Consider the following 25,072-nt stretch of genomic DNA (forward strand, 5'->3'; position numbering starts at 1 on the left):
GAATGGGCTGACAGGGCTAGGCCCTCCCTTGGCTTTTCAAGAAAAAATTATAAGAAATTATATAAAATTCCCCCCTGACCCCTGCGGGCAATCTATCCTTCAAGCTCGGATCCTCAACCAGAGCCCTGGGGTTGAGGGTCCTGCGCAGTATCTTAGCTGTTCCTAGGACTGCGCTCTTCTGGGATCACTCGCCTAGCTTGGGAGTCACCCTACCCAGTGCTCCGATTACAACTGGGACTACTGTTACCGTCACTCTCCGCATCTTCTCAAGCTCCTCTCTGAGCCCTTGGTACTTCTCCAGCTTCTTGTGCTCCTTCTTCCTGGTGTTGCTGTCATTCAGTATCGCTACATCTATCACTACAGCCATCTTCCTCTGCTTGTCTACCACCATGATGTCCAGGTGGTTAGCCACCACCATTTGGTCTGTCTGTACCTGGAAGTACCACAGGATCTTAGCTCGGTCATTCTCCACCACCCTACAGAGCATTTCTCATTTTGACCTCGGGACTTCCAGGCCATACTGGGCACAGATGTTTCTGTATACTATGCCAGCCACTTGGTTATGGCGTTCCAGTTATGCCCTGCCTGCTAGCATCTTGCACCCTGCTGTTATGTGCTGGATTGTCTCAGGGGCATCTTTACACAGCCTGCACCTGGGGTCTTGCCTGGTGTGATAGACCCCAGCCTCTATGGATCTTGTGCTCAGAGCTTGTTCCTGTGCTGCCATGATTAGTGCCTCTGTGCTGTCTTTCAGTCCAGCTTTGTCCAGCCACTGGTAAGACTTATGGATGTCAGCCACTTCCTCTATCTGCCGGTGGTGCATACTGTGCAGGGGCTTGTCCTTCCATGACGGTTCCTCCTCTCCTATATCTTGGGTTTCTGCTGCCTGAGGTATTTGCCTCATCCTGGACTGTGGGGCTGACACTCACCAGTCCCCGGCCTCCTTCCTTCTGCTTAGCATACAGCCTCAGGTTGCTGGATGGGGTGAAACCCTCCATGCATGGAAAGGAGCTTCCTGGTCTTTATGTCAGTGGCTTCTATCTCCTCCTTTGGCCGACTGATTATCCCAGCAGGTTACCTGATCACGGGCAGGGCGTAGGTGTTGATAGGCCAGATCTTTTTCTTACCATTCATTTGACTCCTCGGGACTTGCCTGACCCTCTGCAGGTACTTGGTGGTTACAGCTTTCCTAGCAGCCTCGTCATGGTTCCCATTTGCCTGTGGGATCCCCAGGTACTCGTAGCTGTCCTCTAGGTCTGCAATGTTACCTTCTGGTAGTTCAATCCCCTCTGTTCTGACTACCTTCCCTCTCTTTGTTATCATCCAAATACAATTCTCCAGTCCGAGCGACATTCCAATGTCCTTGCTGTATATCCCACCAGGATATGCTGTATTGCTGTATATCCTGGTGGGATATACAGCAAGGAAATTAATGGTTCCTTAAAATCTTAAAAATGGGTTTTAAGGAAGCAGGGCAATTCCCATTTTTTATAATAAACACGAAAAACGTTCTAAAATTCAGCAGCAGTGTTACACGTCGCCAACAACTCCACATTCTCTCTCTGTACCTGGATAGTGTCTGCCCACAGCACCAAAGGACTCTGCGAGCGATCTTCTCTCACCCTGGGAGCACCTGTCCCTCACCTCTTTTTCTGTCTGCCTCATCTCTGTGCTATGTGCTATTCTGTGATCTCAGGGGCACACATATTACTCCAAGCTAAACACAAAATACAATTATTGTGTGTCTTTTGGCTAAGAAAATGGATGGAATTTCTTCTTTTTGAGCAAATTATATTTGATGAATGATTGTGATTGGTTTGGACATATTTGTAAGTGGTGACCAAAAACTGGAATCAAGTATTTGCAATAACTAGTAATGAATCTTTCACATCGCTGCAGATGAATTTTGGTTCTCTCTTCCCTGCAGAAGCATGCTATAATGACTGTACTGTATATATGTCCCCTATCTCCTCCTAGACAAGTGAACCAATCTTGATGAGATGTTATGAAACTTGATTAGGACAGTGTAATGCCAACATCTGTAGAGTGTATACAAATCCCACAATTGTATATATTTTTACATCTGACAGTTCAGTTGATCACTGAATGGAATTTATGCATAGCATAGAATGAAACACCATCACAGCACCATACTATAAAGATCGCGGTATATGTATGATTGTGTGTTTGTATGTTCCCTGTTTGCTAATGTCTATAATGGCCAAATAACATCACACAGGCTTTACATCCCTGACTGAAATTATCCCATTGCTTAGACTTTGTGATATCTAAAAACAATTCTCAGTGCAAAATGAAACATGAGGCACTCCTCATGTTTCATTTATAATGAGAAGTGAACAACAGTCATTCAGTGCCTCATTTTTAGTAGTGCTAAGGAGATACATTCTGAGTACACCCACAGCACTGAGTGAGCAAATATTTATGAAAATAAAACATAAGGTGTGTGGATGTGGTTTAAAGTGAGTTTAATCCAGCATCTCTTCATTCAAAACAGAAGACTTCTTTAGATTAGTTTGCACATAGCGACAGGCAAGCCTGCAGACAATTATACCCATAAAACCAGACAAATCTATTCTTAAGTGTTACATTTTTCAGCAATATTCTCAATATAAGAAAGTAGTTTACATAAATTAAATGGACTGCTGTTAATAAATAAATGTAACTTACTGCAGTGGATGAATAACAGGTACTGAGTGCGCCACATCTTCATGTACTAATGTGGTCGTAAATCTAATCATAGGTGCCAGCAAATATTAAAATCTCTCAGTTCCCCATTCAAATCCCCTTTCTGGTGCCATTTCCTGCCTTGTGAACTTTCCAGTTAAAAGTTCCAGTTAAAAGTTCAACCATTGAAAAAGAGAAGTCAGTATAAAAAAGCATAGTTCATATGCATTAAAGTTTCTATAACACCTTAAATTTGATTACTTTGTCATTTAAAACAAAACAAAGCACATATCAACCCATGAGCAATCTGGATTGACTAATCACTACAGTTTGCTCCTGTGACATAAGTGTTTCACTCTGTCTTTCACTCATAAACTTGGTACTTTTCTTTAATTTCTTTTAACATTGTTTGCCTTGGTTTGTTATGTTATGAGCCAGCTGCTCCCGAACCTTTATTTTCTCACTAATTTCGGCATTTGTCCTATGTGAGGGAGTTCTGCCTATACCATCTGTTCATGATGGCCTTACAAATATGCCTTCAAATTATGCCAATACCAAAATATTTTACATGACCTAGGTATATTGTGACCCAGGATTTTGACAATAACCAAATGAACATAAAAAAAACCCCGAAGAATGTGCATAACCAGGACAAAAAAGAATGAATATTGTTTCACACAATAGCTTGAAAGCATAATCACATTTTCATTGCGGTCTTACTTTATTTGAACACTTATTGTTGGAACTTTTTGCCATATTCATCAGTTTCCAGCCACAGAAACAGTCTGAGTTACAGCAAAATCTTCCTATCAATCATTGCCTCCACTAGAGAGAGCTCTTGAGCTTCATTGTCTCCCCTCTCCTCACGTTGCTTCACAGCGACCTGGTTTCTGCCTCGAGGACAACATCAAGGCCTGGGGCGACTTCTAAAAATAAAAATGACTCACACATTAAAACGTTTCGGTAAGTCTTATATTTGTGATTTATGGAGAAACAGAGCCAAATGGTGGTCAGGGAGGCCATGCTAACCACAGATTAAACTGTGGCCTCCCCGCACAAACCGATGGTGAATCGGCAGGAAAAGATGTTGGGGGGGGGAGGGACTATGTCTGCAGTCACAGAGGCTTCACACATAGTCTTAGATGTGGAGTTACACAAAGTTTAGTTTTTATTCTTTATTTTCAGGGACCACAAACATTGATCTCATAAGACCAGATTTAGCTACTAACTAAATTCCATCAACAGTTGTTGGGCAGGAACTCAATGTTAAATAGACTACATGCTAAATACAGATACAAGTAGCTGCTGTTTTTTTCTAGTCTTCGATTTACATTTATCAACAATTAAAAATAATGAACTTCAGCAAGCATTCCAGATTATATAGAAATGTCTGATGCTGTTGATATTTATATGAAATGTGTTATAAAGACTAGCCGTTCATTGTTATTTCAACAAAGAGGGGGATTAAAACACAGCCCTTAATAAACCAGAAAAGAATTAATCCATACTTAATAACATTTGCCATTTCCATAAAAGGAAAAGGTTTCTATGGATTGTTACGTAGTTAATGCAAAGATTTGAAGTTGCTGCTTCATAAGTGTTTAAGCACTAAAGCCTCTTTGGGATTATCTGCTCTTTTTTTTTATAAAATCACAGGGCTGCCATTTGACTCTATTCTTAGAGATAACTTTCTTCACGTAATGAAGTGCCACGACTGAGGATGTTATGAAACTTCAAGTTCATGCAAAGAGTTCAGACATGCAGCTTCACTCGCACTGCAGAGCACATAGTATTTATTTTATGACACCGCCAACTGTGGGGAGGGCAGGGTGCCAGGCTTGTGTGTGAGAGAGAGAGAACATGTGATTTTATCATTGCATGGAATAAAAGACTTCACAAAGCAAACAAGTAAGAGTAAAAGTAATGAGATTGAGACTTAGAATTGTGTAAGATTTGACACACAATAAAACAAGCATCCATTGACTGGAATATATGTTTGCCTGGGGGGGGGAAGATTAGAGATTCTTATAAAAATTACAGGCTTTTATAATTCAAGCTCACGTGTCAAGTGAGCCAAACATGTGACCAGACCAGGGAGTTTACCCACCTGCTGCAATATATAGCATATATTCAATTTGGAGCAACTGTGACCACATAATTTTCTCTGAGATTAATAAAGTATTCTGATTCATATGTATGCACTGGGAGACTAGGAGAGAATAAAAGTCATTGATTTGTTTATGTTTTCATTGATTTCCATAGTCAGTTTCCCTTTTCCAGATTTCCTTTGACGGGCAGTATGTGTTGGAAAGGAGAAACGTGACCAGAGGAAGGAAAAACTCCTTAAATGAATAAAATGGGAGGGATGGAGAGCCAACCTGAGGGAGTGACAGAAGAAGAAAGAGGGAGGGAAAGAGGAGAATAGAGACAGCAGGACCAAGCTCACTGCCCCAGTGCTCTCCTTTCTTTCCTCCAGAAGCTCAAGGCTGAGATCAACAGAGAGGTAAGTTTTCTCCAGCATTTTTATTTTGTTCTCCTCTCCTTCTGTTTATTTTTTATTTCATTTTTTCTTGTTGTGTTTTTCCTCAATAACTAAAAATTTCATATCTGTAACTAATTGAAGTCATCCTCAGTCAACATTTGTATGAGGGTCCATGATCCATACACAAAGCAGAATTTGTCTGACTCCTAAATCCATAAAGTGTTTCTATCATCCTCTAGACCTTCTCCTCACAGCTTGCTCCTCACCACTAGTTAGCTACTCTGCTAGAAGACAAACATTTTAGAGGTTGTAATTATTGCTCATTAACTACAGCATCTCGCACAGATGGAGACCTGCTGCTCTATTTATGTGTGAGAGCATTTTTATGACAATGTTTATTTGCTTATGTGTCTGTTGGCCTAATACGTGCAACTAAACTTGAGGGTTTGCGGAAAGCCAGAATTTCCGTTGGCTGGATGCAGAAGCTACTTTTAGCTCCGGTTATTACTCCCTGTGCCTTGACTGGTTCAGGCTGTTTCTCAAACCTCCCGCTGTACTTTAAATGACTCTGATTATTTTAAAGGATAAAAACATCTATCAATCTTTCATTTTACTGTGGAATGTCCCATTAGGGTTGAAGAAAAGGTTTCTAATTATATGTTCTGTTAGACTATGGAATGTGACTTCCATGGCTTTGTGTTATTTTGAAGATTTTTGTGGTAACATACACATTTATTTTGGGAGCTGCAAGCATCTTGTCTGCTTTGCTCTTTTGAGCTGATGTCAGGCTGATGTTTCTATCAGCCTGTGTTTCACTCTTTGTTCTCCCCCCTACCAGGATGCGGTGGCTCAGCTCCTTGTCTACACTCCTTGTCCTGCTTCTCCTCTGCCCCCCTTCGTTTTATGCACAGGAGGTCCATGTACGCCTTGCAGGCTTAAACCGGCGCAGTACAAACGAAGGACGTGTGGAGGTGCTCTACAATGGCGCATGGGGCACTGTGTGTGATGATGAGGTAGATCTTAACCTGGCCAATGTGATATGCCGGCAGTTGGGCTTCCAGCGCAGCTTGACCTGGGCACACAGTGCCAGGTTTGGCCAAGGACAAGGTAGGTCCAGCCAAAAATGTGAAGCTTTAAAATACAAGTCTCTTGATTGATTTCCCTTTATTTGATGACTTGCCACTCTTTCTTGTGTTAGGTATGATCTGGTTAGACAATGTGCGCTGCAGGGGCACAGAGGCCTCTATTGCAGAATGTCGTTCCAATGGTTGGGGGGTCAATGACTGTAGCCATGCTGAGGATCTAGGAGTTGTTTGCAGCCCAGAAAGGAGACCCGGTTTCCCTGCTGTGACTGTAGAAGAGAGTCCTTCATCTTCCAACCAGCAAAGACAGAGAAACCAGTCACCAAGACAGTCTCTGTCGCCCCCACCTCCACCTCCAGGCCCAGCACACATCTCATCTGCCTCTCAAAGAGGCCATGAGATTGCTCTCCATCGCAACCCAGTCTCTTCCCGCCGTAGCAACATCTCCCCGCAAGAAAATGGTCATGAGATCCAGATCTTGCGACGAAATCGAGGTGGTTCAAGAGACAACAACCAGGTCAGCCCAGCTGCTCCACAAGGGCACCAGCTACTTTCACGTCTGGCAAATGGTGAAACTTACAGGCAAAGACAGGAAACGGCACGGAGCAGTCCACGGGCAGGGAGACAACAGGAAGAGGAGAGGGTGAACAGGCAGTCCCAATATCAGCCTGAATCCCAGATCCCCTCTGGGAGGAGGAGTGACAGGAATCAGCAGCTCAGTGGGAACCATGTTGAACCAGAAACTCTTTATCCAGACATAGGAGCGGAGAATGGTGCATACTACACACAGGTAAACACACACACACACAATACACACAGCCTCTAGTGCACACCAAAGAAGCAACCCAGTCTAGTTTTAGCCAGACTTCTGCAGAAATGTCATTTGTGGAACCACAGGCCAGTGGACATGTATAATTAGAGACAAACCTAAAACCAGACCTTCCCCAGAACCAGTTCTTATGAATTACCATGGCCTGAAGTTTAGTTTAACCACCAATAGCTCTTCCTCTGAAGGAAAAACTTTAGATCAGAGGAAACTCTGCTATTTATCCCTGCTGTTTGACTTTATTTTTTCTTCTTTTCAACTTGCCGAGTTTACACTTCTTGACCATTTTGTAATCACGATGACACATATCCCAACACGTTAAACAAACTCTGTCGACCTCTGTTAGTTTCTTTCCTGCTGCCAACAGTATTTAATGTGGATGATTAGAGACAACGCATAGGAATCTCCTCGTGTTATTCTTGTCTTGATTGTGTGCTATCTGCTTATGCTTATTTAAACAGTAGGACAATGTGTCAACCTTTAAATGAATTGTTGATGCGAAGCTAAAAAGACAACGATGATTATTTATTTGGGATAAATCAGTGCCTGTTCTGTTTTTTCCTGTCAACAGGGATCTGAGAGAGTTCACTTAGAGGAGGCTCGTCTGCGGCCAGTGTTGTCCAGCAGCCACGGCGGTCTGGTCACAGAGGGAGTGCTGGAAGTGAAGCATGCTGGGAAGTGGCGTCATGTATGTAATCGTGGATGGGACCTGAGCAGCAGCCGTGTTGTCTGTGGCATGTTAGGATTCCCTGCAGCAGAAGCGTTTGAGCAAAACGCCTACCGGTAAGTATGTTACTGTGGGCCAGGCAGAGTACCAGAGGTGGAAAGAGACATAGAAATGGATGTGTGTGTGTGTGTGTGTGTGTGTGTGTGTGTGTGTGTGTGTGTGTGTGTGTGTGTGTAGGTGTGTATGTGTGTATGTGTGTGTGTCTGAGTGAAAGGGATGGAAAAGTATAATGGACTAACATCCCTCCGCAGATTAGGCAGCCCCATGCCTGGATTGCTGTTCCAACCCCCCTGTAGTAGAGGTTAACCACAACCGCTGTCATTAGTATAACCACACTTGGCATGACAGGTCCATAGTGGTATTAGCCAAGCCTGGCTGTCCACCAGGGCTGTCTTCCCCACTGGCTGAGTTGGTCTCAGCACAGACTTTTAAAATAGTCCTAGAAAGTATGTTATTAATGTCAGATCCAGACAACAAGATTACCGTCATCCTCATCTTGTGTGTCTCTCTACTTAAAACCTTCCCTTACATGGTTTCTAATCTCATACAATTAAGAATCATCCAGTGAAAACTGTGTGCAGCAGCATCTGCGAATGCCAGGTGACATGTTTACAAGAAGTAAGAGCTCACACTTACTGAATTCATTAGTAATTATGACTTTTTTCAGCCATACACTTACTTAACAGCTTCTGTAACTATGAGAGCAGAGGTTTTAGAGGTTTTGGAGGCTCTCCCAGGTGGTTAATATACTTTGACCCCCTCCTCCTTTTTTATTTGGTTCATTCTAGTCAGGGCAAACATGCAGGCCAATTTAGAATTACCAGTTAACCTAACATGCATATTATTTGAATGTGGGAGGAAAACAGCACACCTGGTGGGGATCCCAGGCTCAGGGAACACATGTCACCTCTCCACAATTGCACATTTAAATAAACATACAGAGAAACACAACTAAAACATGTCTCGGGTTTTTGGAACGCCGGAATAATGATCCAGTACGTATACAATAATGACTAAGAAAAGTGAAAGATCTCACTTTTTTTTCAAACTGCGTGTTTTTATAACTATTTAATTGTTCCCTAAACATAAACCCTTTGCTCTACAAATAACACCAGGCTGAATTGTTGATTTTATACCCATAAATCCAAGTGTCTCGTCTAACTTTAGCTGTAAATACCCACTAAAACACCTACAGCAGCCTTCAAAGCCTTTACACACACTTGCACATGCTTAAACATTCTGCCCTCCGCGCACACAGACCTTGCATAAACTTTGTCCGAAATCCACGTGCTCACACAAATAAACATGCAAACAGAGTACACACACGCGCGCACATACACTTGCGCACATGCAAACACAACTCTCCATATGTCCCTCTGGCTGCCCACAGAGGTCTTTTTACGTCTTGGCTAACAGGACGACTGTACTGACCGCTGGCCTGTTCTACACCATCTGTCTCTTCTCTCCATTTCACCAATAATTACTCCATGTGTCTTGCTCCTCTCTGCTCAGCAGCAGGACACAGGCTTATTCACCTCATCTGCCCCATTCACTGCAGCTCCAGCAGCCTAACACTGGCGCTCTGTCTTCTTTCTGACTTATCTCCAGTGCTTCAGAAGTTTGTCTTCACTTTTACGTAAGTAGATACATTTGGTCACGTTTGGAACCCAAACGTGACCAAATGTCAAAAAGCATAAACAAGTCTGGTTGTCCAACTTTTGGAATCTAATGTTGAATCTAATCTGGACAACACTGGAAAAAAAACACATCTCAAAGTTGTCTGGAGAAAAATCTTGTGTCTGTGCCAAGAGCCTGAGCAGCAGCTTGTGTAAAGATTGTTTGTTTTTGTCAACCTCCACCCCGCTACGTGGGAGATGAATAGAGCAGACATTTTTGTCCAACAGTAAACAGTTGGAGGTGGCATCAGGTTGAGCATTAGCGTCTGTTTTAACAGATATTTTGTAGATGAATGTTTTTTAAGTGAGGTAGAAGTAGATGTGTTATGTCTCTCCTTAATGGCAGGAGCCTATTTTAGCCATGTTAGCAGAGAAGATCCATGGGGATGGCAGCGCTGCTCGGTACCTTTGGTCCAGACTAAAATATTATTTTAGTGACTATAAATTGATTCCTGTCACTTTTTATAAAGACCCAAAGGGTTTTGGGGGGTTACGTTATTTTATGTTTTAGTGATATGTGTTGACCGCCACTGAGTGGATTATCATGAAATTTGCATTGAACAAATACAAATATATTATAAATATAATTCCTTGAGTTTCTGTGCGCACCACCAAGCTTTTCTTATTGTTTATCCAGACATGACAGCAGTCACATCGCCTCTTTCTGGTGCTACACACTACACTGGCAGTTTTCCACGACTAGTCTTTTTTGGGGATTGGTGTCCACTTGAGCAGCTGTAATTATGGTCTGCGCGATCCTCTAATCTAGAATATTCTCTCAGCAGAACCTGCTGCACACCCTTTGCTGTGTCAGCACATCCCCCTCTTACCATGCGGTTGTTTTTTTGGTGTGACTGCCTTTGTCTCTGCCTGTTAAGTTGCTCAGCACATTTTTACAGATGTTTAAAGACTCCCCCACTTTGCTGTGCTTACAAAAGGCAAGTGTTAAATCCATTTTCCAGCTCCCTTCTTTTCTAACATCCACACTCTCTTTGAGGCCGACACTAACTTCTTCAGTTCTTCTAATTTACTTTCACCCCCTGCTCCTTTTTCTCCCATCCTCAGCTTCAGTTTATTAAAAGACCATGTTTAATGCCTTGGAGGCAATTATGCTAAACCCCGCTTTTCGTGGAAAGTACATCATTATGACCCCTTTGAGTTTTTTTTTTTCCATGGAGGTTGACGGGACTCATTAGGGGCTGTTGTGGAGTCAGTGTGGCAACCTGCTGCCTCTTCAGTGAGCCAATTGTTCCAGTCAGGCAGCTTTGCATTCATGCAGTATAATAACATGTTATCTCAGTTTTCCTGAGAGTCAGCTCCTCTCTCCGCTGTGGCTTATGGTATTGTGTGGTCAGAGTTTCATTAAAAAAATAGCATTAAGCTGAGGATCCGGAGGAGAATATTTTCTCCTGAGTAAAAGACTTCAGCAGTACTACAGCAATCAGAATTGGTATGCTGCGTTGAGGCACGTTGCTGTGGTTCACTTATCTGCCATTAAAGCCTTAACTCAGTTCCAGCCTGTTTTCAATCCAACAAAGAGCATCACACATTGCATTTTTAGCTCTCAGCTGAGACCTATCGAAGAGAACATGCATTTCCTCTTCCTGTTAAGTGAAGAGATGCCCCTAAAAGTTGCCCAGCTCATGGATAGTTTACTCTTACATCACTCCTTCCATGTTTCCCAGCATGCAGTCGTAACTGCAGTTTTACAGAATATTAAAGATCTTTGCTTTTACAGAGGCTGGGAAAGTCTATATGTACGTGCATATTTCCATGTCTGCTGTGTGTGAACCAACATGCTACTGCTCACCACAAAGCAGACACTGCCAAGCAGAGCAGGCAATTATATGGGAAGTACTCTCACCCCCGCCTCCTCCAGACCATGAACCAACACCCCCATGCAGTCTGTCTCTCCCATTTTGATTTACCACGGAGTTGTGACACATTTTATACGGTGCAAACACAGACAGATAGGCTTACACAAGCACACAGGGAGATAAAGCCAAGGAAATAAAATAGAAGCTTCTATAAAGTCACAAAATACATTTTCATACCGTATATAATAATATTTCCTCACAGTGATGGGCAGCAGGTGGTTTTCTACCTGATCAGAGAAATTACAAGCGTGGTCATTTTTTGAAAGCATTCAGCAGCCACTGTTTATGTGGGGGGGGGGGACCTCTTGGTTGTGTGACTAAGTGCATGTAAAATGTTCAGGCTTGTCACAGAAGTGGTCACTACTTCTGTCATTAAAATCTGGGGCAACGAGTTTGTTTTCTAAGATGTGGTTATTTAATTGTTATTGTTTACTAGACCATTTAATTCTAGTTAACCCAACCAAGTAGTTTAGGGGCCTAAACTTAACCAAATAGTGCCTGCAAACAAATAAACGGTAAACACAGTGTTGGATCTCAGGTCCCCTGATTAAATGTCTTGTGTCTGAGTCAAACCACAGTCCTATCCTCCATCTCCAGATATAGATTTCATTGGTCTTTATACTTCCTCGCAGGTGCTGCTGCTGTGGGAAATGTGAAAGCACTCATATATTTTATTTCTGTAGACACTTGACAATCAACCTATTCTGCTGTTTCAGTCTGAGGATGTGTTGGTTTTTGCCATTTTTACCTCCCACTATGCTTTCACTGCTTTTATTGTACCCGTTTTCAGCTTCAGTCTGCAGCTATTTGAACAAAAACGACCCCTGATAAAGCTATATACCTGCTCAGCGCAGAAAGGAAACAGACACAATTAGCAGCCAACCAAGTGAATACCGTACATTCTTCAGTTCGACAGAAACAGAGCTCTAAGTCGAAAACAGTTTTCTTAACTGCTGAATGACGCCAAAAATGCTACATCAATTTTTTGTTTCCATTGCAGATAAAACTCATAACAACTTAGGATTTGTGTCTCATTTCTGTTGTTTGTAGGGATTTATTACCAGAGAAGGCCAGCATTAGTGACCAAACTTGCAGACTAAATTACATTTCATAACCACTGGACTGCAGCGGAAATCAGAAAAAAAATATGCAACAGTTTATGCTTATCTGAGCATGGAAAATGTCTTTTATTGTAAAAGAGCTTAAATATACACCATTTTCCCTCCACAGACTGCCTTTTGTTAGACTGTAAATGACTTGTGGTGCAAATGTTCCACACAGTAGTTTTCTGGCTCAGGATTTCTATTAGTTTTCATTATAAGTGCTTCCAGCATCAAAGACATTTCTCTTCTAATATTGGGACTGTGCATGAAAGCACTCGGAAAAGCAGGATACCGAGGTTCTCCCGGAGAGGAAACATCTCCCTTTTCCAGTATGCCAAATATTTAATTGCATCACAAATCTGGTTTTAGTGTAAACTCCTCCTGGTTATACTTGGTTTTGAGTCATTTAATTCAGGCACATTCATGAAGGGCGTCAGTCGCACTGCACCTGTCTGTGGTCACACTGTCTAATACAAGTGGTCAGCGCTAATGTGTCTGTTTCCAGATTTAAGGGAGCCCATTTTGTGCATAGACAATATTTCCTCTTTGGATTCTAGTTTAAGGTAATACCCATAAAACTAGACAGAGTTTGGAAAGCCTGTTGAAGTTGGCAGACCTCAATAAGGATTCCCGCTGGGATTAATATATAGTGGACTATTCATATGTTTAGTTTCTTTTCCACGTGGACTCCTCAAACCAGACGTCCACACTAGACATATAGGCAAACACTGAAACTGAAATACCTATGAACGTAGGAATAGAAGCTCTAAAAAAGACACAAGAAGGAGGGGATGGTTTTAGAGGAAAAATGAAAGAAAAAGGAAACTTTGTTATCCGTTATTCTAAATCTCCTCCTCTCTGTCTTTCTGACATATGTTTAACTAGGGAACAAATGCCCTGTAAAGGATGTTGTGTCTCCTTCATATTTATAGTTTCAGCTGGTTTACTTAACCTTTGATGAACAGAATGGAAGAAGCAGGGATTTCAGGGAAGAAACAAGAAGGTGACTGAAAAGGAGACTGTACAGGAGAAGCACAGGGGTAGACTGTGGGAGTATGTAGGACAGCAGATTGTTTAGTCTACTCGATGTAAAGATGCACATGACTGAACATTCATGACTATAATGTTCTCTGTGTTTTAGGAAACTGTGGGACTCCAAGCTGGCTGATCCTTCCTCCAGGTAAAATCAGCATCTGCTTTTTAAAGGATACAACTCGAGCACAAAATCATAGTTATAATGTGTCGTCTCATTCCATTTCTTCTTTGAATCACTCAGGCTGAGGACACAGATCAGTAAGAAGGGTTACTGGGTGGAGAAGGTGCAGTGTCAGGGTGTGGAAACATCTTTGTCACAGTGTCAGGCCCTGCTGTCCCTGGCCAGGGGCGATGTCCCATGCAGAGGGGGCATGCACGCCGTGGTCCGTTGTGTACCCGGATCCCAGTTCGCGCGCAACGGCAGAGCACCTGCACCGCCTGCAGTGCCGGTTAGTCTCGGGGTGGAATATGACAAATACAGACCGGAAGTGTTCAAATTAAAACCTTAAGCTGTGTCTACAGTGGAACCACTTTTCAGTGACTTGGTGACCAGAGACCACAGAAGGCGAATTACTGTAAAAAACTACGAGTGATCTACTTTTCTCAATGTCACAAGATGCTGCAGTCTGATATATGAAATACACCCAGGCCAGATTTACCTAGGCACCCAGCACTTCAAACATTAGCTTCAAAGTAACACGTCCCAAGTGAGTCACTTCCAGTGTGGACGCAGCTTAAGTCTTTTGGGAAAAATGCTCAGTGGTTTTCTTTTTAAGTGGTAAATGAGAAGATTTTTATCACATTACATACAGTATGGTCTCCATGTAGTGGTAACAAGGAAGTTCTATAATATAGAATATTATAGCCTATAGCCTATAGTATACTCTATAGTATACTCTATGGTATACTCTATGGTATACTCTGTGTGTATGAATCAGCTTTTGGCCTCAGAGGCCCCCCCACTGCCCCGTCTTCCTTGGTGGCAAGAGACACTTTTGTATACAATTACTGGGTTACTATGACTAATATTGTCCTGCTTAATTTTCCCTGCCAGTTGACCATGTACATTAGCATATTGTAGGTATTTTTTTATCTGTACAAAATCACAGGGGTCACAGTCTGATACTTTGAGCACATACCTTTACGCAAAAGTCTTCTTATAGGTGTGAAAAGTATTTGCCCTCTTCCTGATTTCTTAGTTGTTGTTTTTTTTGTTATTTTTTTTATATATTTGTCACACTTAACACTAAACAAATTTTAATATTAGACAAACATGAGTGAATACAAATGCAGTATTTCAACGATGAAGGGGAAAAACTATTCAAACCCAGCTCACCCTATGTGAATAATGTTGTTGCGAGTTCTTTTGTGACCTCCTGAATAAGTCATTGATGCAAAGACTCATTTCTTTGAGGCCGGCCAGTCCTGGGAAGGTTTCTGTTTCACGTTGTGGATAATGACTCTCTCTATGGTTGACTGGAGTCCCAAAGCCTTAGAAATGACTTTGTGACCCTTGCAGACTAAGAGACTGACTGAATATGTTTCTCTGCTGTTTTTAAGTTTCTTTAGCTCCTGGCACGATGCGTTGTCAGACAGGTTATATTTAAGACAATTCATGATTCAACTTGGCTTTAGAAAATATGGTTAATCACAGTTGGTTTATGATTTAATAAGAGGGAGCAGTCACTTTTTCATAGAGGTCTAGGTAGGTTTAAAGAGCTTTTTTTCCCTTAATAAATGAAAGCATCGTTTTAAAAAAGCATTTTGTTTTTACTCGAGTTAACTTTGTCTAAAATAACGTGTCTGATGATTTGAACATTTATTTGACCAGTTTTTTAAAATCTAAGAAACCAGGAAGGGAGCAAAGATTTTGTTCAAAGCACTGTATGCCTTTGAGTCCAAAAAAACATATTTTGCTTTTTTTTAAGTTTTTTTTAGTTTGTAGTTTACTCCTGTTTCCTGTTTTTATGCTAACTTTCCCTTTGCTTTTCAGCAAGAAACTGAGTTTAATGAGAAATTAGAAAATGTAGCATCCAAATGTGAACATGCTTTAAGTGTAAAATTTCCAAATTGATTCAGAAACACCTCACTAAAACTTGCACTTTTTTCTTCCAGCCTGTTGTGCGTCTGAAGGCCGGGCCCCGTCTCGGGGAGGGCCGCGTTGAGGTGCTGAAAGAAGGCAAGTGGGGCACCATATGTGACCATCTGTGGGACTTACCTGCAGCCAGCGTGGTCTGCAGAGAGCTGGGTTTTGGGACTGCCAAAGAGGCACTGACCCAGGCTCAGCTGGGACAGGGTAAGATACATAGCCACACACATAGTTTGCATACAGTCAAGCAGTACTTTGATGTCTTTCTGGTGCAGTGAACTTTATTCACCATGACTTGGAAGGTCACTGTGGGAGATGTTTGTGTGTTTGAACAAAACCAAAAGCAGGTTTTATTTGTCTTTATTAGTAAAAAGATAACCTCATTTATGAAATCACAGAGAGGATTAAAAAAAAGGCCACGAGCTGCTGATATGATAACCATAAAAGATATGGTGCAGACTTTGAATCAGTGCATCCTAAGTATGATTCGTTTATTTCAGCGATTCCTTTAGACTAAACACTTTTCTATCTGAAAAGTCTGTTGCTGCACTCCAAGAATCGTGGACCTGAGCAGACAAATAAACCCAGAGAAAATATTTACTGCCTCACTTCCACTTCTATCAGAGAAGCTGATTGTTGAAGAACTTTACCCATGACCACTTAGACAAGTGTAAACAATGCTATGAAGTTCCACTGATGAAAAAAACTGCATGTGTTGTTGTCAAAATAAACATATATGTATGTGAAAAGTTAGCGCAGCTTTGAAACTGGGATGTCAGGCAATCAGTGCCTGACCAAACACTCAGTTGTAATTATAATAGTAATGCTTTTGTTGTGGGCGTAAAAATATAGCCACCAAAGTGTCTGGCAGTAATGCTTTTTTCAGCCAGGGAACAAAATAGGCCCTTTCTCACACTTTGTTATTGACACTTTTTCTTGCCATACCTCTGCAGTAACTCTGTAATCACATTTATTTCCTCCCATTATCTTTCTGCCCAAATAAGCACATAGCATGTCCTATAATGGTGGGAGCATTTCCTTCTCTCTACTTTACTTAATTAAGTAATTCATGGAAAGCATGTGAGTGTTACTTTAAAGGCTCTATTAAACTAGGTGCTATGGTTACATTTCAGCATGGGGCATTGTGCCTTTTAGCGTCTTATGCTAGTTTATGAGTTGTGTAAACATATAAGGCATGAGTCCATGTGAGGTCCCATGGTTCTGCAGTCAGAAGAGAACAGCAACTCAAAACTAGGTTTGATGACATCATTAGCTATTTAAGACTAAATTATAGGGCTTTAATGGGCTTTACCCTGGGCCCCATACACCTACGCAAACATAGATGTGTTCAAAGATTTTGCTCCATTTTGCTATTTTGACATCTATTTTTGAGTTATAAAGAGCAGCCCTGGTGTGCGACGTGCATGACGGAGTGTACAGTAATTTGGCTTTCAGAGCCACATCACAGGTCCCATTCATGTCTGGGCTTTTAATCCTTCTCTTTGCTCATCTGCTGCACTTGAGCCATCAGGTTTCATGGATTTTTATGTCTGTGTCGCTCTTTTAATTTGCAATCAGTCAACTGCTACTCCGTTATGCTGTAGGTACTGGTCTCATCCACATGAACAGCGTCCAGTGCACAGGCAGGGAGAAGTCAATTACCGAGTGCCACTCCAGACCAGTGCCTCTTTACACCTGCAAACACAGCCAGGATGTGGCAGTCCGCTGCAACGTCCCAAAAACTGGAATGGACGCCACGGTGAGAAACCCACACAGACAAAGTACACACATATCAACATTTAAGCATACAACAGGAAACACTTTCTTGCTCCTTTCACTTTTAGGTGCGTCTGGCAGGAGGCAGAGAACCATCGCAGGGCCGTGTGGAGGTGCTGATGGAAATCGGAGGAGTGAAACGCTGGGGCTCTGTCTGCAGTGAAAACTGGGGCCTGAATGAGGCCATGGTGGTCTGTCGTCAGCTTGGCTTGGGCTTTGCCTCAAGTGCTCATCAGGTGGAAAAAAACAGAATTCCCTTTGTTGATGTTTTCCTCTGATTCCGTCCTTTTTGTCTCTAAGCTTTTGTTATGTGTGCTCCCATTTCCCCGCTTTCTCTCCATCCTACTGTTTGTGTGCCTGTGCTGTGTTATTACTGAGGCCTGAGGTAATTACAGGCTTCTCAGACGTCCACTTCCAGCGCACTGAAAATAAAAGAGGGAAAGTAAGCCGAAGAGAGATTGGGAGAAAGTCACAGAGCAAACAAACTGAAAATAGACTTTGCATGGAAAAGGCCACCGAGAACATTTAACAGGCAGTTTCAACATTGTGAAAAAGAGTGGAAAATGTGATAATATGTACTGATAGATCCTATAAAAAATGGTGCTTCTCTGTTTTGCAGCAGAAGCTCCTATTTGCCTTCCGCTGTGCCATTTTTCACAATTCTTGTTATAATTTTTCAAAGCACAAATGACTTCTGGGGATTTTTCTTTGAATATTTTTTCTTCTTTGCAGGAGACTTGGTACTGGCCTGGATCCGCAGATGCTGGTGAGGTGTTGCTCAGTGGGACACATTGCATTGGCACTGAGATGTCTATTCAGCAGTGCCGCAGAAATGCACACGTCTACTGTCCAAGAGGGGGAGATGGCAGGGCAGCAGGAGTCACATGTGTAGAAAGTAAGTCTAGAACTGGCAAACACGTGGACACAACTGCACTTTTAGTGATGTTTCCAGTGCAGTACAGTGCCAAATTGGAAGGGAAACTTAACAATAAAACTCTTTGATTCGTGCAGCTGCTCCTGACCTTGTACTGGATGCACAGCTCGTCCAAGAGACTGCTTACATCGAGGATCGGCCTCTTCACCTTCTGACTTGTGCTAACGAGGAAAACTGCCTGTCCTCCTCTGCCGCCAGAATGAACTGGCCCTACGGACACCGCCGCCTGCTACGCTTCTCCTCCCGCATTATGAACATGGGTCGTGCCGACTTCCGACCACGAGCCCCAAGAGAAAGTTGGGTATGGCACCAGTGCCACAGGTAAGAACTAAAGCAGGCATTTAGAAGCCAATGTGCCATTTAACTGAGCTTCAAGGTTTTCATTTAAAACTGTAGCTGCTTATTTTATGCCTCCAAGCAGATAGGGAGTAACTATGTGCTGCAGTCTTTGGCTGGAAAAGAAAGTACCATAACCTCCTCTATGGTGCAGCACAGGGTATTATGAGGTGATGCAAAACAAAAGCATTTTATAGAAAACACAGCTAGCAGAGGTCAAAAAATTAAATGTCAGCAGGGAAAGATAAATGGGACATTAAGATTTAGTAAGTGAAACTGGATCACTGGGTTTTGCACTATAAATAGCGAAACATGTATAAAAGTCTGTTATTTAGCACAATGAACATAATGTTTTATCCTCCAAAATACTGTTTACAATAAACATCCTTCTCACTGGTCACCCAATTGTTAGAGTCAGAGCCATGACTGCACTCAGAGCAGCCTGGCTTCTTATCTTGGCGGTTGTGGTTGTGTGTCCCAAAACGAGAGGCACAGCTCGTTGTGTCTCCCAGCCACAACCCAATCACTACCTCCCCGACCAGAGAACACATGGTTTGACTTTGAGTTTTGATAGGATTTGCTCTGGGAATGGTTCTGTAATGAGAGGACACCAAACTGATATTTGTCTGTTCTCTTTTGCTTTTTTACAACTGTTTCCTGTGTTCGTCTGACGCCTTAAGATCAACATAACAGGATTTATAGCTGCTGAATTTCAAGTTGACGCTAGGATTCTTGTCCATAGATTGTGTAGTTGGAAAATAAAACAGCAGCAAGTCTTTCTTAGTTTTGTTCTCTCTCTTTTTTATGTATTTCATTGTTTATTTGCCTTCTTTCAGACACTACCACAGCATTGAGGTGTTTACCCACTATGATCTGCTCACACTCAATGGGACAAAGGTAGCTGAAGGTCACAAAGCCAGCTTCTGTCTGGAGGACACCTACTGTCCTGATGGTAAGATATTAATAGAGATTACTAATACATTCATTTGTTCTTTGTGTGGAAATGTGAAAACAAAAAAGAGCAGAATCGTGACAGACAAGAAAGAATCAAGAATACATAAAAATGCAAAGCTGAAATCCTATAATGAGTGCTCAAAGTCAGGCTGTAAGATCAGAAGCCAAGCCTAAATAGATCTTGGTTTCAGAGAGGCCAGACAGCTTTATGTAGATCCTTTCTATTCATTTAGAGGAAACGCCAAAAAAGACTTGTTTTATAAATCATGTTATTTTAACTTCAGACCTCAAATCCACAGCGACTGACAGCAAAGAAAATTTACGTTTAAAGTCTCTCCAACTATTTTTTTGTCCCTCTAGGTCTCCATAAGCGATATTCCTGTTATAACATGGGACAACAGGGAATCTCAGTTGGCTGCTGGGACACCTACCGGCATGACATTGACTGTCAGTGGGTGGACATCACAGACATACGACCTGGTGAATACATCTTTCAGGTCAGTTTGTTTTAAGACACAAAAATATATTCAATATATTATCGCTTGACTAATTTGTTTACTTTGTGCTGAGCTCATGGTGAAACTGTTAGTCCAGTGAAAGTGCAGAACAAAAAGTAATCCACACTTAATCTTCATGCTGAAATTGCATCAGTGATCTCAGTAGCTTACAAAACTTCTCAGATCAGGCATGAAAGCAAAATAGAGAGCAGAGCAAACACAGACGTTTGTGTTTCAACATCTGAAGGCACACATGAGATAAAAGCACAGATAAAACACTATAATTTTAGCTAAGTGGCTCTTGGCTGTGTTTCCAGCCATTCAGGTGTACAGTATATATGTAGTTTCAAGGGTGTGTGTGTATTTAGAGAAAGTGAATTTAGTCTGGATTTATATAGAAAGTAGACCTGCTATTAGTCCACCCTCTTAGAAAGTACGGACTTATTGGCGGTGGAAAAGCTCTGTCAGCACTTTGCATTTGTACAAGTTTTAGTGCTCTATCACGTCTGTTTCTAGACATGCCGTGTGCCGCTGTGTGGCGACCTTCTCATCTGTCCTCTTGTTCTCTCTGTCATTTGTTCTATTTTTTTCTGGACATTTTAGTGGCAGAAAAGCAACGATGTTTACAGTTCTTAATCGTTTTCGGAGTGTTTACATGAAATCAAGATGCCAGAGTTAGACTTGCATGTGCTTACGTGGACTTTATGTAAACTACACGCAGGAGTGGTCCTTCTGTGTCCACATGAGCCTGCGCACATGTGACGAGCCACTTCTTGAGAGATAAACCCACATAAAGCACAGATGCAGTGCTGCCACGATGCAGCACTTTGTGGTCGAGATTGTGGCGTAACAGTAGTTGAGCTGCTCATAAATTTGTGTAAGAAGTGAGAGATTAAGGAAGGGCGTAGAGCCTTGCTTTTTCTTGTGCAGCCTTCACCGTGATTCGCAGCGTGGCAGCCATTTTTAAGACCATACATTAAGCTGATGAGTCACGTCCACCTCAGCCTGATTACTCCTTATTGGGTTGTTATTTAAAAATCAGCGACACAACCTCATAGTCTTTTACATGACTGTGACAGCCTTTCATTGTTCTGTAAAACAGGCTAAGAGTCCTTTGTTTCACATTATTACAAGAGCATTTAATGGGATATCAGCTGCCACCAAGTTAACGTGGTGTTTTACAAAATATGTGCTGACATCATTGGCTGGTCCCAATGTGCTTTTAGGACCAGTTGTAATATATATATATATATATATATATATGTAATACTGCACATTATAAATTCATAATTATGAAAATTCTGCATCTTAAATCTTTGTCTGTGAATATAATTGTAACCACAGCATTTATACAGTATGTAAAAAATGAAAGTGGGTTACTTTATTGAATATGTGGTCACGTTATCTGTTTGATGTGTGCACCAGGAAAATTCATTTGTGTGCTTTCCTTATATATGGCAGACAGACAGGGTGGAAAACAACAAACCATGGCAACCAACCATGGTTACGGTCTAATGGTAGGCTGCGACTTGAATCCAAACCCAACACTATCATCTGCCTTTCTGGGTCTTTTGTCCTCTACAGAGATAGCAGTGGAAAGTGATGTCATGCATCACTTGAACCCAAAATATATAACATCACTGGTCATATAGAAAAGGTGAAAACAATAATCCTGTGGCTTCTCAGTCGGGCCCCGTGAAAACCTGTTGTTTCAAAATTATCTGAGGAGAACTGCTACTTTCACACTCACTCCCTTACTTTATTAAAAGACACCCTTTGCAGCATTTCAAGTCTAGACAGAATGTTGCTTTTACTATCAATCCCATGCAAACACCCACCCGTATTTCCAGTATAAACTGAACTAACAGCTGCCCAACTCTAGCTACATGATTAATATACATGCATTAAATAATAACAATACAAAGAAGAAGAAAAAGAAGACACATGGCCTGAGTAAATTGTGCACATGAAGTATACAGTCTTACCAATACATAAAGTAGTTGTTTAAAATGTTAGCATAGCAGAGCATTATCAGAAATGTGCAAGATAGCACGATGCATGAAATTCTTTGATTGAAATTTAATTGGTGCTACTTAAATAAGTTTAGTCAATGTTGCTGCAATAATAAATATTAAATGAAAACGTGGTAAAACATCCTCGTTATCATATGTGTAACTAAACCCCTCCTAACTGTGTGTTTAATGCAGATTTCGAGCTTTGATGGTGGATATATAATGTTCCGTGTATCGCAGTGATGACCTGGGATACTCTAAATGCTTGCAGTGGTTCAAAAACTGTCGAGACACTATGTACAATGCAGCCACAAATTGCAGTACAATCTTTGAAAAAGGCATAGGGAAGGTTGTAGTTATGTACAAGCCATCACAGTATACAGAAGTAGGTTATTTGTTGTTGTTGTTTGTGGTGGTGGTGGTGGTGGTAATCAAATCTAGAGCATCTAAAGCAAGAACAGGGGTTGCTGGTGAATTATAGCGATGCCGTTTTCTCCATCTGGCAAAAGGATTACATTTTGCTTTTTATCTTTTTTTAATAATTCTCCTGTTTCAAAATGAAACTCTATTTGTTATGAAGATGACTGACTTTCAGTCCAATCATCTGTCCTGTTTCTTACTCAGGTGGATGTGAACCCGTCTTTAGACATGGCTGAGTCTGATTTCCAGAACAATGTGATGCGCTGCCGCTGCAAGTACGATGGAGCTCGGGTTTACATGTTCGGATGCCATGCAGGTAACATGTCTTTTATTAAATTCTCTCTGTTTCAATACTTTCCTGACTGATTCTGTGTAAGACTCTTATCTTCTTTGTTGTGTTTTTATCAGGCGACGCTTACAGCGCTGAGGCGGAGGACTTGTTCGACCACCAGCGTCAGATCTCCAACAACTTCCTGTGAATTATGGGAGACCCAAATTTGTTAACAGAACAACTGTAGAACTCCTCATCACACCTCAACATATATGGGGAGGGAGGGTGAATGATAATTACTTGCCAGTAAACAAAGAGGTGGGGATCAGAGAGAGGAGGGTCTGTACACAGGAATGATTTGGGAGGGATGGAGTGACTTTATTAAAAATGAAAAACAGTATCCTGTGACTGATTATGATCAGCAATGAGTTTTGTTGTTAGAAAGTCAAAGAGATTAAAGGAAAAAAATGTTTAAACAAGAAAAAAAAAACACATTAAAGTCAGATATCATAAGCATCATGACACCATAATAGACATACAATAGTTTACAATTTTCAGAACTTGATGTTTTAACACTTACCTTGACTAAAAAGTAACATGAAGGCATATGAGAACAACTTTGCAGTACATCACCAGACTGTAGTCCATAAATCTCTGTACCTGCTTACTGTGCTTTCCATCATCACACTGCAAAATGTAGCATTTATTGTTACAGCTGTGTGGTTTTTGGTTTTAAATGAGATTTATTTTTCATGGTGCTATTTTGCCTGTTTTGAATAAATATTGTAATGTATTGCAAATGTATTGTCATGTACAGTTTTATATTACCTCTCTGGAATAATGTTCTTAAGGTCTCTAATTTATGCAGAATTTTAATGTACTTTTGAGTTGAAAGCTGTTTGTATTGTTAATTTTATTATGATAACTATCTCCACTTTGTTTGTTCTTTACCTGTTTAACATTGGGAACAACAGACGAGATCTGGTTGTACCACAGTATTGCGTCAGTACTTGGTAATGGTAGTGAAAGAATAAATGTCAGATTGAAAACTGTCATTTGAGGCATTATTATTTGACCGCAGACATTTATAATGCAGAAAGCAGAGAATAATTAGGCCGTGTTTAAGGATATAATAATAATTAAGCAGAGTTGATATTACAGTTTCTGTAGAAGGTTTGGAGAATTGCCTAATAGGCTAAAAGAGATTCTTGAAGTTCATGCAGTGCCTTATGCGAGTCTAATCAAGTTGCTTCAGCTTCTTCAGCAGATTTTAAAAAGATCTAAGATGATTAAAGTTGCTGGGTTTCCCATCCTTTTCCTGGGAGCGTGAGCTAAGCGGCGTTTTATTGTTGTTTCCACCATATTTCCACTGAGGAATACATAGAAACACTGGAAATTCTCACAGTTACCCTCTGTCACATTACATAGGCTATGCTTTAAATAAATGACTCACTTTGGCCTTTTTTCTTTCCATTTTATGAGCTGGTGCCATATAAAACTATATAAATAAAGTGGTAAATTAAAATCAAATACAAAGTCGGTAAAGGTGACATAAACATGACATGATGCAAATCTGCATTGCAGATTGTGACTGCATCTGGGGTGGTAGTGCATCAGCAGGCTGTAGACACTCCTTCCATTTATTCATTTTCTTCAACTTATCCGATTCAGGGTCACGGGGGGCTGGAGCATATCCCAGCCGTCATAGGGGGCCAAGTAGGGCAAACCCAATGTGTTGCAGGGATCACAGAGAGACAGACAGCCATTTGCACTTATGTCTAATTTAGAATTTGTTATTATGAAATAAGGTTATTAGAAAATAACATAACGTCTTTAAACTGTGGGAGGAAGCCAGGAGACCAAGAGAGAACCTACACAGGCACAGGGAGAACATACAAACTCCACACATAAGGACCCCAGCCAGCCAGTAGATTCAAACCTAGAGCCTTAACACAGCGGTCCCCAACCTTTTTTGCGCCACGGACCAGTTTGTGTCCGACAACATTTTCACAGACTGGGCTTTAAGGTGTTGCGGATAAATACAACAAAATACAACCGGTATCAAAAAAAGAAGATTTATTCATAACACACGGAAAGAGACCCAGGAAACCAAGTTAATGAAAAAAATAACGCTAAAGATAAGATAATAAGATAAGATAACCTTTATTAGTCCCACACGTGGGAAATTTGTTTCCCCACGTATAAAAACCAATAAAAAAAAACCCTGTAAAAACCGATAAAAACCCTGAAAACCATTTATTTCACACCCAAGCTCAACTCTCGCGGCCCG

General features: G+C 41.3%; 1 protein-coding gene across 1 annotated transcript; it reads left to right on the forward strand.

Annotated features, from left to right (window-relative positions):
• The first annotated feature begins 5,058 nt into the window (after positions 1 to 5,058).
• On the forward strand, positions 5,059 to 23,837 carry LOC120716974 (lysyl oxidase homolog 4). The gene is made up of 15 exons (XM_040004734.1): positions 5,059 to 5,188; positions 6,006 to 6,274; positions 6,366 to 7,039; positions 7,647 to 7,858; positions 13,600 to 13,638; positions 13,735 to 13,942; positions 15,609 to 15,789; positions 17,187 to 17,341; positions 17,427 to 17,594; positions 18,091 to 18,253; positions 18,370 to 18,613; positions 19,465 to 19,580; positions 19,943 to 20,079; positions 22,716 to 22,827; positions 22,920 to 23,837. The coding sequence occupies exons 2-15, from the start codon at positions 6,007 to 6,009 to the stop codon at positions 22,988 to 22,990; spliced, it is 2,748 nt and encodes a 915-aa protein (XP_039860668.1). The 5' UTR covers positions 5,059 to 5,188; position 6,006; the 3' UTR covers positions 22,991 to 23,837.
• The last annotated feature ends 1,235 nt before the right edge of the window (positions 23,838 to 25,072 follow it).

The sequence above is a fragment of the Simochromis diagramma genome, unplaced genomic scaffold (assembly GCF_900408965.1).
Source record: "Simochromis diagramma unplaced genomic scaffold, fSimDia1.1 OVJJ01000487.1, whole genome shotgun sequence".
NCBI lineage: Eukaryota > Metazoa > Chordata > Actinopteri > Cichliformes > Cichlidae > Simochromis > Simochromis diagramma.